We start from the raw sequence: 16,341 nt of genomic DNA on the forward strand, positions 1-16,341 counted from the left end.
CTTTGTGCCCACTTAATGGTGCACAGCAACAGTTATCCCACTTCACAAAGGGGGAACCACCACTGATCCTGGGAACTATCGCCCTATTAACCTGATGAGTCTGGTCTGCAAGACCATGGAACGTATCATCATGGAACTCATAAAGACATTGGTAACCTCCAAACTCTGGACCCCACCCAGCTCTGGTTTCTGAAAGCCAGATCATGCCTTCTGAACCTGATCGACTTCTTTGAGGCAGTCACCAAAACTGTAGACAAAGGTAAGGTAGTTCACACAGCCTATCTTGACCTTGCCAAGGCTTTCAACACCATCCCCCAATTCTGGAATTATAGCTAAACTCACTAAACTAGGTATAAATCCCTACATCACAAGATGGGTTGCCAAATGGCTCACTGACAGAACCCACACTGTAAACGTTGCAGACTCCAAATCTAACTTCAAACCAGTGACAAGTGGAGTACCACAGGGTTCAGTCCTGGGACCGCTTCTGTTTGGTATCTACTTCTCTAAAGTACAGGCTAACACAGAAGGCCTCTGGCTAATGAAGTTCGCAGATGACTGCAAACTAGGAGCCATAGTCAAGTCCCCAAATGAAGTGGACATCCTACAGAAGGGCCTCACTGAGAGAGATGCCTGGTGTCAGAGGCATGGCCTCAAGCTTAATGCCAAATAGTGCATTGTCATCCCCTTTGGTAAAAACTCTGTACCCATGAACTACCACATAAACGGCAGTCTACTAAATGCAGAATGTGTGATAAGAGACCTTGGGACCCAGGTGGACAGTAGTCTCTCCTTTGATAATCACATCACCACAGTAGTCAGGAAATCCTTCTATGTGGCACACCTCATCACAAATGGGTTCTCATCCTGGAAAAAAAGAGGTCATTGTTCCCCTCTACTCGACACTCATTAGACTCATTATAGAGTACAATGCCCCTTTTGGAATGTACCTCACAAGACATCTGCAGCAGCTGGAAAGGCCACAGACGTACGTCACAAAGAGGATTACTGGCCTAAAACAGATGCCCTATACTGACTGTCTCAAAAAACTCCAGCTTTACTCTGTAGCATATCGCCTACTCTGAGGAGACCTCTGCCTAACATATAAAGCTATGTTAAACCCAGAGCTGTTGGACATGCTACACCTAAAGAAATCCCAATCCCTCTGAGCTACACACTATAGGGACCTAAACCTTGTCACCACAATAAACAGGACATGCTGGAGGGATAGATTCCTGTCCTAGAGAATTCCTATACTTTGGAACAAGCTACCTATCTATATCAAACAAAGCACTTCATTAGCACTCTTCAAGAAAAAGCTTGATGAGTGGATAGCCTAGAACCTACCTATATTTATATATATATATATATATATATATATATATATATATATATATATATATATATATATATATATATATATATATATATATATACACACATATATATATATATATATATATATATACATATATATATACATACATACATATATATATATATATATATATATATACACACACACACACACACACACACACACACACACACACACACACACACTCACACCACACTCTCATGCACACTCATACACACATTGTATAAGCAAAGACTGTGTACTTTGCCAAATGGCATAGGTTTTATTTGCCTGAAAATGGAGCAGCATGCTTAACCTGGTTAACAAATGTGAATAAACAAAATAAACTGCTAGGGATATGTTCTCCAAATCCAAGGAGATTATTGTCCCTCTCTACTCCACCTTAATCAGACCCATAACAGAAAATAATGTCCTCTTCGGCAGTGAACCATCCAATCATACTGCCGAACTTGAAAAAAAAAAAATTCCCAAAAAAAAAAAATCCCAGGCACGTCCACCTTGTTACCCTGAGTGACTAAAAGCCCTTTCACTCTTCCAATTGGATGGGGATCTGCAAGTTCACCCTTTGGCTCTTACTTATAGAGGGAACAAATAAAGGGACTTGCATTGGCTAGGCTCTTAACTGGCTACTGGAGTGATTTCTTAGTATGAACTTATGAACTTATGACCATATCTAATACTGTGCACTATTAGATGGTGCTAATTCTTATCCAAGTGTCAGCCAGTACACATAGCAAAGTAATCCAGCCAATGGATTAGCACACTGTCTCTTCGATCATAACCCAGTTGTCGTGTGTTTAAGATGTCAAGAAACTCACCTCAAGAGAAGCTCAAGAACTGAATCTTGATATCCATTTAGCCTGAATGGTTGAGTCATAGCTCATGTGTATGTAAAAGATCCCCTGGCACCTATTGAGAAGAGCATGGCAAGTTCCCTAATGCCCTGGCCAAATTTTCCTAGTAATATAAATATCACCTTGGGCCTGTCCTGAAAAGGGGACACTAGCCTAATTGGACTAACCCAGTCAACAAAGGTTAAATAAATAAAACAATACATTTTATGTGGCCTGCACCCTACCTACATACCACCTATCTGTACATACAGACCTATATAACAAGTGTGTGCACCGACCAGCTGCATGATTTTATGGAAAATTCCATCAAAGGAACTGCTGTAATAGGGCAGAAGTGTAAATCATGGCACCTTTCTTTGTGGCACTTTGACACATTATAAACAATGCCCTGGGCACTACAGAACATCTGGTAATTAAGGGAGTGAAAGCCCTTCCTGTTGATGTGCAACAGTCCCTCTGGAGTAGGAGGGGGTCTTGACGGCCATCTGGTACAACAGACAACTTCCAGGATCTCAAGGAAACAAGGGAATGTCACAAAATGCCCACATGGTGCTGGCTGTCTCCTTGCAATCCTGGAAAATCAGAAGTGCTCAACTATATGCTGCAAAGTAACATTATGGCACTGCCTCAGGATATGTCAGGCAGATGCTTGTAATGATAGCTGAGGCATTTCTCATTACATGAATTGTTTCACTTATTAACTTTCATTTCCAACATTAATATGAATTGTTTCACTTATTAACTTTCATTTCCAACATTAATTAATATTTTGCTTCCCTACTATGTTTTACATTTTTAGTGAATCTTTGCATGGCATTAACATTAATTATATCAAATGTCCTTATTTGGAGAATGCTACACACAACTAGGCATTTACTGTTGTAAACAGTTTTCCTTTCTTGATGACCATAATGTTACATTACTCCATGTTCTGATTTTTTTATAATGATTTGTTTTATCAAATTTATTCAGTGAGATTGCAGAAATGTAATTGCTGCACTGTTTTTTTCATTTATACGGTTCTCAGGTTTTACAAGATGTTGCTGTTTTAGTACTTAATGTTAGAGGCATGTGATGATATCTCATTACATTGTTAGGATCACATGATTGACTGCAATTTAAAAGCTGTTGTTGGTACTACTCAGTTGTTCTGATGAAGTCCTATTCGTTATTAAGGAGAAAAGCCCTAGACCAATACATGTTTTGTAAGTCTGACTAAAGTTGCTATTAAACTTGTTTTCTTCACTCTCCAGTGCTTTTATGGTTTTGAGGCACAATGTGTTTCTGACCCGATCCACTGGATGCTATGTGAGCTTTGTCCTAGCTTTGTGCATTTTTTTTTTTTTTTGGCTGCAAAGACGCATGCTCTATCTGGTTCCGTATGCTTGTTGTATTCTTAATGTGCCCCCAGTGGGTCACGGAAAGGTCCCTGTGGGCTAAGACAATTAAAGTTACATTCCCTTCCACTTCTGGGCACCACAGTTCAACAAGGTCCCTTACAGTCTCCTTGAACGTAAGGAAACCATCTCCAATCTGCTGCTCAGTGGACTGGTGGTTATATCAGGCACTGTCAGTACCTCCTGCACTGGCATGGACACCCACAAAGTGTAACATTACTGGCTCCTACAGCTGCCTTTATGACTTGCTACTCAGCTATTGTTGCTGTTAATCCAGGTAAATTACCATCATGTACTCCAAGATCCTGGATGTGAAAACACAGATGTATACCACAGTGGAAAGCCTCTGTTTTACATTTTTCTGAATCGGACTACCATTTTGGGTGCCATCGTTTGCACACATCATACCTCTGTTTTACATTTTTCTGAATCGGACCACCATTTTGGGTGCCATCATTTGCACACATCATACCTCTGTTTTACATTTTTCTGAATCGGGCTACCATTTTGGGTGCCATCATTTGCACACATCATACCTCTGTTTTACATTTTTCCTGAATCGGACCACCATTTTGGGTGCCATCATTTGCACACATCATACCTCTGTTTTACATTTTTCTGAATCGGACTACCATTTTGGGTGCCATCATTTGCACACCTCATACCTCTGTTTTACATTTTTCTGAATCGGACTACCATTTTAGGTGCCATCATTTGCACACATTATACCTCTGTTTTACATTTTTCTGAATCAGACTACCATTTTGGGTGCCATCATTTGCTCACATCATATATCCAAGTTGCATGGAGCTCCTCATTTCCATGTCACTATGCACTCATTATCTTGCCTTGCATAACATGACATTTTGACCCTTGTGTGACCTCACTGTGTCACAGTATTAGCCACACCCTGCATGTTGCCACTTCATACCCTAATAAGTGCTACACAATCAGCTAAATATCTGTGACCCATGGTCAGTGTGTGACTTTTTTTCCATATTACTGACAGACTGAACATGTGACAAATGCATGGAAATCCCATTGATGGACTTCAAGGCAGTTATGAATAAACTAAGACAAAAAATTAAAAACAGTCTGTTGAAAGTGAGCAAGACTGATATAACACACACGAGTCTATATTAGATGCTCGAAGTTCACCCCCGCTACTTAAATATTCTAACTCTGAAACCACACTATATTGAAGTAAACCGAAATCTCCCTTTACGGAGATTTCCATTTACCTCTTCGATGTTTTGCGGTTTCGCTGGTCGACAATGTCAGATTCGACATTGTGAACATTTGCGATTCTGATATAGACCCAAAACACACACAAATCTTTAACCTTCAGAAAGAAAGAAATGTTTTAGAAACCAATTCTTCTAGCTATGGATCAGTTGCTGGTAAACATTCCATGTCCCATCTTTTTTCCATACTTCAATCAGGCTTAAAAGTTAACTTTTTAACCACTTTCCTGCCTACCTATTAAACTGTTTCTTCCCCTCCATCCCCCACCTTCTTTTTTTGAATTCCACATTAGGAATCATGTATCTCAATATTATCTTATGGGGACATCTACATGTAAATATGCCTGAGGCCAACCTAAAATTATACTCACTATTTTTTTTTTCATTTTAATGTACAGTATTTTTTTCAGTCCATTCATATGTAAACTGTTTCCTTATTTACTGTAGACATGGGTCCACTATTGTTTCTGCATTGCACTCAAATGCTGTACTTGTTCATGGCCCAGGTTGTGCTTGAAAAGGGTCAGCAAGACCAGTGTACTTATCTGGTTATTAAATGTGAAACAGATAAACAAATCAGATTACAATTTCACATCATCATATGATCACAGGAATTACAAGGCAAGGGAGCTCAAAGACCATTTGAGTCTTGCCAATACCCACCCCAGACTGTAACCCAGTCTTTAGAAAGGCAAAGTAAGTTTTTTCAGGAAAGAATTTGAGGATACCCATCCAATCATCAAAGTTAAATTTGAAGGATACAAGGGTATAGTGCTATTTAACTTAATCTAGAGATGGAATAAACATCTGTCCCTATTAGTTTTATTTATATGTTGGTGGAGATTTAAGCCCTTAGTTCTGTTTTTTGTGGAGCTGCTGGATTTGTGCAGATACAGATTTCAGCTCATGTAAAAGCACCATGCTTACAGGTAAGTGAACCTTTCAGATAAGGATGCACCTCAAAGGAGAATTGTGTTTAGCCTGTGTAGTGGTACAAACTGACACACTGTAGTATCATGTGACTAAAAGAACCCCCTGGAAAGTGTTCAGATTTTATCACTATACTGTCATCTGTTCATATTATTCATCATTTATGACAACATTACACTGCAAAGAAACCTGAATAAAAATAAAGTTAAATCCCCTTACCTAGTGAAATCATGTTCTCATAGTTCTGTACCATCACTTCCTTGTACAGCTCTTTCTGTTGTTTGGTCAGCATCTTCCACTCCTCTGTTGAAAACTCAATAGCGACATCTTCAAAGCTTTCTGGCACCTGGAAGCACACATAATTTGCTTGCACTGTACATATGCATGCATTTAAAACATTTCAACAAGAATGTGATGTAATTAGCTATGTTAAAATGTGCTTCAAGTACAATAGTTGCCAATTTACCAAAGTTAATAACCTCTTCAGTTTTTCCTTTCTACCAGTAATTTTGTTAAAACTCAAATATTTTAGGAATGGGCTTATGACCAGTATTTTCAGGGGGTCAAAGATCTCTGCAGATGGTGATTGTAGCAATGAAACTAAACAATTCTTGTATCTTTAATGGAAATGTAGAGTAAATCTGGATAAGATTTCACATTGAAAACAATGGTATGTATAATTAAAGGTACATTTCCCCCAGTAACAACATACCAATATTTCTGAACTATAGCGTTAGGAGAAAATTACATGGACTGCAAAAAGTTCAAATTAGGGTGACTTTTCTATTTCCCATCCACTCATCAAGATTTCTCTTGAAGATGGCCAGTGAGGTTTTCTGCTTGACATGTATGGGAAGTCTATTCCATAGCATGGGCAGTCTCTGGATTTTGAACCTGTCCCTCGAGCATGTTCTGTTGATTGTGGTAATGAAGTTGAGGTCTCTGGAGTGTGTAGTGTGGAGGGATTGGGATTTCTTTAGATGTAGCATTTCTAACAGAGCTGAGTCAGACATGGCTTTGTAAGTCAAGCAGAGATCGCCTCTAAGTAGGCGATATGAGACAGAGAATAGTTGGAGATTTTTTAGTCTGTCCATATAGGACAAATGTTTAAGGCCTAGGATCCTATTTGTGAAGTACTTTTGCGGCCTCTCCAGTTGTTGCAGGTGTTTAGTGAGGTACATGCCAAATGGGGCACTGTACTCAATGATTGGCCTAATGAGGGAAGAGTAGAGTGAAACAATGACCTCTTTCTTCCTGGATGCAAAAACCTTAGTAATGAGATGTGCCACATAGAAGGACATTCTGACCACAGTGGCAATGTGGTGGTCAAAAGAGAGGTTGCTGTCAACCTGTGTTCACAGCTTTCTTATAATGTCTTCTGTGTTCAGTGGACTACCATCGATGTGGTAATTCATGGGAATCTGTTTTTTCCCAAAGGGGATGATGACACATTTTTTGATATTAAGCTTAAGGCCATGACACCAGTCGTTGGTCTCAGTGAGGCCTTTCTGTAGGATGTCAACATCACTCGGGGAGTTAATAATAGATCCCAACTTGCAATCGTCTTCAAACTTTGTCAGCCAGAGTCCCTTCGTGCTGGCCTGGACTTCAGAAGTAGATGCCAAACAGGAGAGGACCCAGGACCGAACCCTGTGGGATTCTACTTGTGACTAGTCGCAGTCTGACTTGGAGTCAGCTACTTTAACACTGTGGGTTCTACCTGTAAGCCAGTTTGCAACCCACCTAGTGATATAGGGGCTGATGCCTAGCTTAGTGGGTTTTTCTATGATTCCTGAGTGGGGAATGGTATCAAAGGCCTTGGCCAGCTCAAGTTAGGTTGTATGAACCACCTTGCTGTCATCCACAGCTCTGGTGACTGACTCAAAGAAGTTGACTAAGTTGAGCAGGTATGATGTACCCTTCACAAAACAAAACTTTGTATGTAGAAAGAAAGGATCTTCCTAGAGCATAACTTAACAGACATCACAGGAATTCAATACTGTTGGAAGGGATTACAAGACTTGAAAACCCATACCAAGTAGAAAGTTCTGGACAGTTTGTAAAGACTCTTGATAACTGGAAAGACAGTCTGTAAAAATAATACAACTGTTCAAACATGAAAGTTGGGAATGTCTTGAAGCCTAAAGTAAGCAATGACTGGAGCAAGACACTGAATACCTCTGGTGCTATAGAAATTCCAAAGGGTAGGACAGAGAACTGATAATTTAAACCAGGCACAACAAACCTTAAAATATGACTGAACTGCTCACCAATGGGAATGTGACAAGTGTTCTTTAAATCTGGATTTTCCATAAAGGTTAGAGGGGTCGATTGTAGAGAGGGAACTAAAGGGATAACATTCTGAACTTTGGAATCTTAACAGAAAGATTTAGAAAGGAAAGGTCCAGTACATGTCTCCAGAAGCCTTCCCTTTTTGGTACCAAAAAAAAAATCCTTGAATAAAAGCTTTTGTCAAAGAGCTAGACAAGTACAAGTTGTATAACTTCCTGGGTTAGCATCTGGTGTAGAATGGGAGGAAAGAGCGAGACAGAGAGAATTGACTTACTTTGCAAGGAAGAATCCCCTGGAAAAGGAGGGATTTCCATACCTGCCGCAGTACCTTCAGAACCCATCTTATTGTAACAATCTGATGCCACAAGGGAAGATGAAGTCTCAGAGAGATGGAGAAGTTCCCAGGATGGATAGGGGAGAGGCCTGAGGAGGCCAATAGTCATGCTGATTGCGAGGACTGACCCTGATTTTCGAGACTTTTCCTTTCATTTTGGAGCAGCCCTGTCACTGCTTTTTAAAATCCTGTTTGCCGGCATCTTGCTGCTTAAATGGCTTATTGAAAAAGGGAGATGAGGCAGAGGAAAAATGTTTATTTCCTTTGAAAAAAGGAGGGTTTATTAATCTGAGTCACTCCTTGTATTAAAGTTCCCCTTTCAGCACCATTCTTTACCACCTCGGCTAAAGAGACAAACGAAAATTACTTACCCAAGGGAAAATTTTAAATTTCAATTTTAAATCTTCTGTAAGAGACTGTGAATGAAGCCAAACAAGGCTTCTCAATACTGAACCAAAAGAGGCAGCTGTTGACCAGGAATAAGTAACATCATATGCACACTACAAAATGTGTTTAGTACCTTGAGAAGCAGATCTAACAAAGGCATCCAAGGAACTGTTTACGTTAGCAGAAGGAAAGTTGACTGTTGATTTCTACATGTTATCATGTAGAATACAGGAATAAGATATTATTTAAATCCCACCTGGAAATAGCAAATACATTTAAACATTTTTGTTTATTGTAAAAAAGGCTACTTATCCCAGGAGACATACACCATAACCCAGGACTGTACAGTAGTATCCTCTCAGCTAAGCACCCAGCTAAACACCCAACTGACCTACTAATTATTAACATCAATATCAGGAGTATATACAATAAACTACCTGAACTACATGCATTTATAACCCACTACTCTCCGGACATAATCATCATCACTGAAACCTGGCTAAAACCATTTACGGAAAACAAGGAAATTATCCCCCCAGGGTATACTAAGACTTGATAGGGTAGGCTAAAAGGGAGGTGGTGTCACAATACTCTTAAAAAAAAAAAACACTTAACATCCTGCCACTGCAACCTCCTCTTCCTAAATTTCAAAATGCAGAAACCTTATGTGCAGTCCTTAATCTAAAAAACAAAAAGAAAATTAATATTTCCTGCTGTTATATTCCCCCAGGAAACAACGCTGCCATTATTGAAGAAATTCTATAACTGGTTAGAGAGAAACTTCTAGAAGAAACTATCCTGCTTGAGGATCTAAATGCTGACTGCTTAGCCTGTAACTCTGACAACCCCACAGAGCATATTAACCTCTTTGGGTTTGAGCAACTCATACAAAAACCCACTAGTGTAAACAAAACCCCCCACAAACAATTTATCCTAGATTGGACCTTAGTGAATTGCGTACAGCTACAGTGGTACCACTCCACAAAGGTGGTGCCACAACGGACCCCGGGAACTATCGCCCCATAAGCCTGACTAGTCTGGTCTGTAAAGCTATGGAGCATATTATCATGGAACTCATAAACAAAGACATTGGGAGCCTCCAGACACTGGACCCTACCCAATTCGGCTTTAAGGGCAGATCTTGCCTCTTAAACCTAGTTAATTTCTTTGAAACAGTTATCAAAGCCATAGATGAGGGCAAGGTAGTCCACACAGCCTACCTGGACCTCACAAAAGCCTTTGACACAATACCCCACTCAGGCATCATAAATAAGCTTACCAGCTTAAATATCAACCCCTATATCACAAGATGAGTTGCAAACTGGCTCAGGGATAGAACCCACATGGTCAGAATCGCAGGTGCCATGTCCGAATCCAAACCAGTTACAAGTGGTGTCCCACAGGGCTCAGTTCTGGGACCTCTCTTGTTCGGTATATACTTTTCTGAAGTTCAGGCTAACACAGGGGGATTATGGCTGACAAAGTTCGCAGATGACTGCAAACTGGGGGCCATAATCGAATCTCCAGCTGACACAAACATCCTCCAAAAGGGTCTCACAGAAACGGATGCTTGGTGCCAGAGCCACGGCCTCAAGCTAAATGCTAAAAAGTGCATAGTCATCCCCTTTGGGAAAAACAAGGTGCCCACAAATTACCACATAGGTGGTAATCCATTAAGTATGGAAGAAGTAATTAGAGATCTGGGGACCAACGTAGATAGTAATCTCTCCTTTGATAATCACGTTGCCAAAGTGGTTAGAAAGACCTTCTATATAGCCCACCTTGTCACGAAAGGGTTCACATCTAGATCAAGAGAGGTCATTGTGCCCCTCTACTCGTCACTCATCAGGCCCATAATTGAATACAATGCCCCTTTTGGGATGTACCTTACCCGACACCTGCAGCAACTGGAGAGACCCCAAAAGTACCTCACCAAGAGGATCATGGGCTACAAACAGATGTATCGACTAAAGAAACTCCAGCTCTACTCAGTTGCTTACCGCCTATTCAGAGGCGATCTATGCCTGACATACAAAGCCATGTCAAACCCAGAATTAATGGACATGCTCCACCTCAAAAATTCCAAGTCCCTTAGAGCTACACGCTCCAGGGACTTAAACCTCAGCACAAAAATAAATAGGACATGCTGTTGGGACAGATTCATTTCCCAGAGGCTCCCCTCACTCTGGAATAGAATCCCAATTCATGTTAGACATAGCCCCTCGCTGACCCTCTTCAAGCGAAATCTGGACGCATGGATGGGAAATCGCAAATTCACCCCTGGGATCTCTTCTGTGTCCCTGCTAGACAGAGGCACAGTAAACTAATCTTAAAAGGGTACCTTCTGTGACCTACTTTACAGAGACACAGTAGGCTAATCTAATAGGGAGGCAGAAGCCAAATACACTCTGGCTAGGCTTATAAATGCCCTAGGGCAGATAGCCTAGTATCTACCTATGAACCTGTGAACCTAAGCATGATATTCATCTTATCCTAAACCCCAATAAGACAAAACTGCTCCTATACCCCCCCCCCACAAAAGCCAAATCTACCCCTCTCTCTTTTACCATCACTTCTAAAAATGGTACTGTAATTTCTCCTTCTGCACACGCTAAACTCCTCGGTGTTGAAATCAACAATAACTTACACTGTGATGTTCGTATCTCACAAACCATTAAAAAGGTCCATAAAAAAACTGGGAACTTTATATAGACATAAAAAGTATCTCTCTGATAATGCACGGATCACCCTAGCACAAGCCCACCTATTATCCACTCTGCTGTATGCCACACCAATTCTTACCCATACTAGAAAAAATGATTTAACCAGACTGGAGTCATGTTAGAATAAAACTGCTAAGTTTGCTAACAACTTCTCTTTCAGAAGCCACCACTGCCAGGCTCTAAGGACCCTAAAGTGGCTTGAACTTCCACAATTACTTCTTTATCAACAGCTTGTCATAGCTTACAATATTCTAAAGTATCCTGATAAAACCCCTGCACTAGGTCACCGTATTACTCCCTACATAGCAAACCACCATCTACACTCTAATGAAAATCTCTCCTCTGTTTTGCTAGAGTCAGAAACACTGCAGGGAAAGCCCTATTCTCTCATACTATAGCTAAGGCCTGGAACAACCTGCCCCAGTCAATTACATCTATATCCCCATTATCACCCAGTTTAAAATCTCAGTCAAAACACCTCTGATAAATACCTGGTTATGCTCTTGCATCTCACCTGATTAACAAATAAGACACAGACATCTAACCTATTGCCAAACCTCAGCTCACTCTGAGGCACTGTCCAAAAGGCATTGCTATTATTTGCTGTCATTTTTTCTTGTGATGTTTTGATGTAAATAAGTTTTCTTTTCCTCCATGCAAATATTTAACTATATTATCCTATGTTGAAGATGGTCAATGGATTTTGTTCAATAATTTCTCTGTTGCTTATTGTTTTTAATATACTTAAAGTGTATTTGTATTTACTGTCTTGTTCATATGTGATAGTTTAAATTGTCTTGTTCTTTTTCTTGGGAGCTTTTTTCCCTGGGCCTCTGCTGTAAATGGACCTGTGACCAGTCGGACTTTCCTGGTAAGCATATGTAAAATAAATAAAAATCAAATTATCAAAAGACAAAAGTAAAAACTTCATCTTATAAGCATAACAGTTTTAACATCCTAAATGTCAAAGTACTGTCTTTGTCTCTCTTAAAAACTATCTAAAAATATAAACAATTCTGCTCATGTTCTAAACAGGTTAATCAAATAGCTGCTTAATTTGAAAATGTAACAGCATTACCCTCCGTCTTGCTATTACACTTTATACAATTAAGAATTTGTTGCCTCTTGCACTACTACTATTATCACTATACAGTCCCCTAACTTTTCTTTCTTCAAAAAGCTCCTTAATTTGTAACTGTAACAGCATTACTCTCAGTCTTGCTAAAATATTTTATACAACTGATAATTTTTTACCTATACCTTTCACTATTATTATCATGGTATAGTCCCCTAGCTTTTCTTTCTCCCTTTTGCTTCCTCTCTGTCCATACCCCACACTTTACTAATAAACAGATAAGTTTCTATCTCTTGCCATTCTTCTCCTCTCCCAACCCTGTACTATAAGATATGTATACTAAGGGGTCTATATTAGAACATCAAAAGTTTAATGGTTCAAATCACTACAGGTCGACCTTTAATGATCGAACCATTAAAATTTTGAGTTTTCAGAAAAAATAAATAAAAAAAAAAAGAAAATATAAAGGGTGTAGGTGGGGGGGGTAAGCCCCCCTGCACCCCCCACACCCCGTGCTACTTAAATATACCAACTCCGAGACCGCACTACCTTGAAGTAAATGGAAATCTCCCCTTACGAAGATTTCCATTTACCCCTTCAACATTCTGCACTTTCGCTATTCTCGTGTCAACAATGTTGGATTCGACAATGTCAGCTTTCGAGAATATAATAGGTAACCATAAAGTAAGTACGTTACAATAGATAACAATTATTTAACTATCAAACAGAATCATACCGATCTGAATCATACTTATTTGACATTTGATGACTGGGATAGTCCGACTGGGTCAAAACCCTTTTTTAGCGGAGGCCCGGGAAGAAAAGCTCCACAGTACAAATATACATAAAAATGCATGTTACAGTAAATGTATAACGCAGTAAGATTAGCAATAAATGGCTTAACAATAAAGAAGGCAAGAGAGACTTATGTACTGTACATTATAGTTAAACAGATAAACATGATGGTGGCACAAACTTGTAAATTAGTAGATAGTGGAACACAATATACTGGCCACTAATTGTGGTCAATTGGAGGTGTAGCTATTAGTGAAGGTAATACAGCAGAAGTCAAGAACTGAGAGAAGTAATATGAAGACAGCCAGGTGACTGTTGGGTTGAAGAAGCAGGTTAGTTGGAGAAAGAAAACAAAGAGTAAAGGGCAGAAATTGGGGTTAGGAAGGAGAGAGGAATAAAGGAGAGGAGAGTCAGACAAAGTGAGGACTGGATTCAGGTGGGGTGGTTACAGTGACAATGAGTTACTATTAAAAATAGACCTGACTAATGCGGTACCCTACACTGTTTGTTTGGTTTGACTTGTTCTCAGGTTGGAGAGAGGGAATTTATTCCTATCTCCCTTTATAAAACTCTAAAAGTCAAAAACATAAGGTATGTTTCTGTGAGGAGAAAACAAAGTGCAACACGTGAAAATTGTACTCTCTCTCTATATATATATATATATATATATATATATATATATTTTTTTTTTTTTTTGGCTGGTTGCTTGAGAGTGCTGGTTGCTTGAGTTCCGGATAACTGAGAGCTAGTATCAGACGGTATTCTACTTTTAGATATTTATATAGCTCTAAAGTAATCAAGTGACTCTGCAAACAATCCTCCAAAGTAGTATGAACCCTCTCAATGAGGGTTACAACATAACTACCACTAATGCTGTTATATGTGCCAGTGTCTGACAGCATCTGCAGCATTGCAATAATTGCAATTTCTGCCCGTAATTTAACATGTCTTCTTTTGTCCATCCAGTAACAGCAATTCATTTTAAATTCAATGTATTTGTCAATTGTAACACTAGAAACATGACATATCTGGCTAATTGCAAGGTTTGTCCTTGTTTTTATATTGGAAAGACAAATCCCTTGCTAATGGAGCGTATGAGAGAACATATGTACTGCATTTACATGGGAAGTTTCAGAAGTGCCCTTGCCAAATATTATGTAGTTTTTGGACAAGAACACTTGTCCAGTTTTAGAGTAGTAGTGAATGTAATCATAAATCAATGCAAGGGTGATATTAGAAATTTTACAGAGAGACGGGAATTGTATTGGATCATTACATTACAGGTAGATAAGTATCCTGGCTGGAATGGTAGGGTTTCTATAAAAACCCACTCTGAAGGCTAGAGATCTCTTTAGGTGATTTTTAATGTTCAACTGATGTGACAATATGTTTGGTTAGTTTGAATTATTATGGAGAATTGATTGGTCATGGTTGATTGTTTTTATACTTAACTGACCGTTCTGTTGCTAGATGCAGTGGGGACTGGTGAATTTATTTATTTAGTTATTTATTTGCATTTTTTACTGGGATGGTCCAGCTAGGCCAGAAGTGCCCCTTTTCAGTGGACTCTCGGGGAGAAAAGCTCTACATATAAGACATTTCACATACAATACAGAATTTACATCAATAAAGCCATTTAGTACACATTACTGGCAGCTTATGCAATTGGTGAAATAAAAACAGTACATAAGTGATCATTCTCAAATCACAGATATTATACCAGCACTACAGAGTACATACATGAGAACATTCCATATAAGTAGTTTTCAGCTAGCAGAATTTATATAGGACACTTCATGCAGTGGGTGCAAGGCAGATATAGGAATTAATTAGAAACTAGGTATTTAAACTTTTCACATGTTTAAGAGGTGTAATAGATAAGTAATAGGCTACAGGAGTCCTGTTGCAGGAATCAGCAAGGTCGGTGGATATTGTTGCAGATATAAGTGGTGGTATGATATTAAGGTAGGCTGCGGGAGTACCTGAATGTCTCGCCTGGTTAAATGGTAGGTCTATAAGGGTTAGGAAGAGAAGGAAGTAGACAGAGGGATCAATGGTAGGACAATGAGGGTTAGTAGAAGAGGGAAGTGGACAGGATGGAGAGGTGGAGTAAGTAAAAAGATAGGTGGATGTGGAATGAGGATGCCAGAGTACTAGAGTGGGGGGTGAGAGTAGTTGTGATGGCTGAAGTTAGGTTATACGAGATGCGGTGTTAGCACAAGTGCACAGCCAAGATGAGGAGAGGTGTTGTTTCAGAACTGTCTTGAAGAGGGTTACTGAGCGGGTGGATCTAAGTGTTGGGGGTAGAGAGTACCAACGTTTTGCGATGGTAAAGGAGTAAAGCATCTGACCAGCCAAAAGTTTGGGATTTTCTACATTTACAAGCAGTTGGTTGTTGGATTGAAGTGGTCCATTAGGATGGTATAAAGTAAGTATAGAAGATAGAGCAGGGCACATGGATGGATTATGAATGTGTTTGTGAGCTGTAGTTAGTTGGATAAAGGTGAGATAGTTGGGGAGTTCAAGCCATTTTAGGTTGCGCAATGATAAGCAGTGGTGGGATGAGTAGGAGGGATTAGTTACACACTTAGCAATTTTGTTGTATCATGAGTCTAGTTTGGATCTTAGAGAGGACTGAATGTTGGTGAGGAGGGGGGCACCATATAAAAGAGAGGGTAATAGAAAAGAAGAGGCAAGGGAAAGTCTGGCTGATGCATTGAGTAGATGTTTGTATCAGAAGAGAGTGCCAAGCTTTTGATGGGTCTTTTTGACAGTGGACTGGATGTGCAGGTCGAATATGCGGTTTTCATCTATGATGACACCTAGGAGTTTTGTGCTAGGCATAATGTCGATGATGGTACCATTTCGGGATTAAATGGTGAAGTTCTCTTTTTGTAGGGGTGTGGACTTTTTGGGGGCAAAGATTACTAGT

The 16,341-nt window shown here is 39.6% G+C and overlaps 1 protein-coding gene across 1 annotated transcript in view; it reads right to left on the reverse strand.

Annotated features, from left to right (window-relative positions):
• The window catches only part of LOC122798796 (piggyBac transposable element-derived protein 5-like), a 123,501-nt gene that overhangs the window by 96,674 nt on the left and 10,486 nt on the right, over positions 1 to 16,341 (reverse strand). Inside the window, exon 2 of the mRNA XM_044067907.1 lies at positions 6,023 to 6,149. Coding sequence (XP_043923842.1) covers positions 6,023 to 6,149 — 127 coding nt within the window. The remainder of the gene's footprint in view (positions 1 to 6,022; positions 6,150 to 16,341) is intronic.

The sequence above is a fragment of the Protopterus annectens genome, chromosome 3.part1, assembly GCF_019279795.1.
Source record: "Protopterus annectens isolate FY-2018-M chromosome 3.part1, PAN1.0, whole genome shotgun sequence".
NCBI classification, from domain to species: Eukaryota; Metazoa; Chordata; order Ceratodontiformes; family Protopteridae; genus Protopterus; species Protopterus annectens.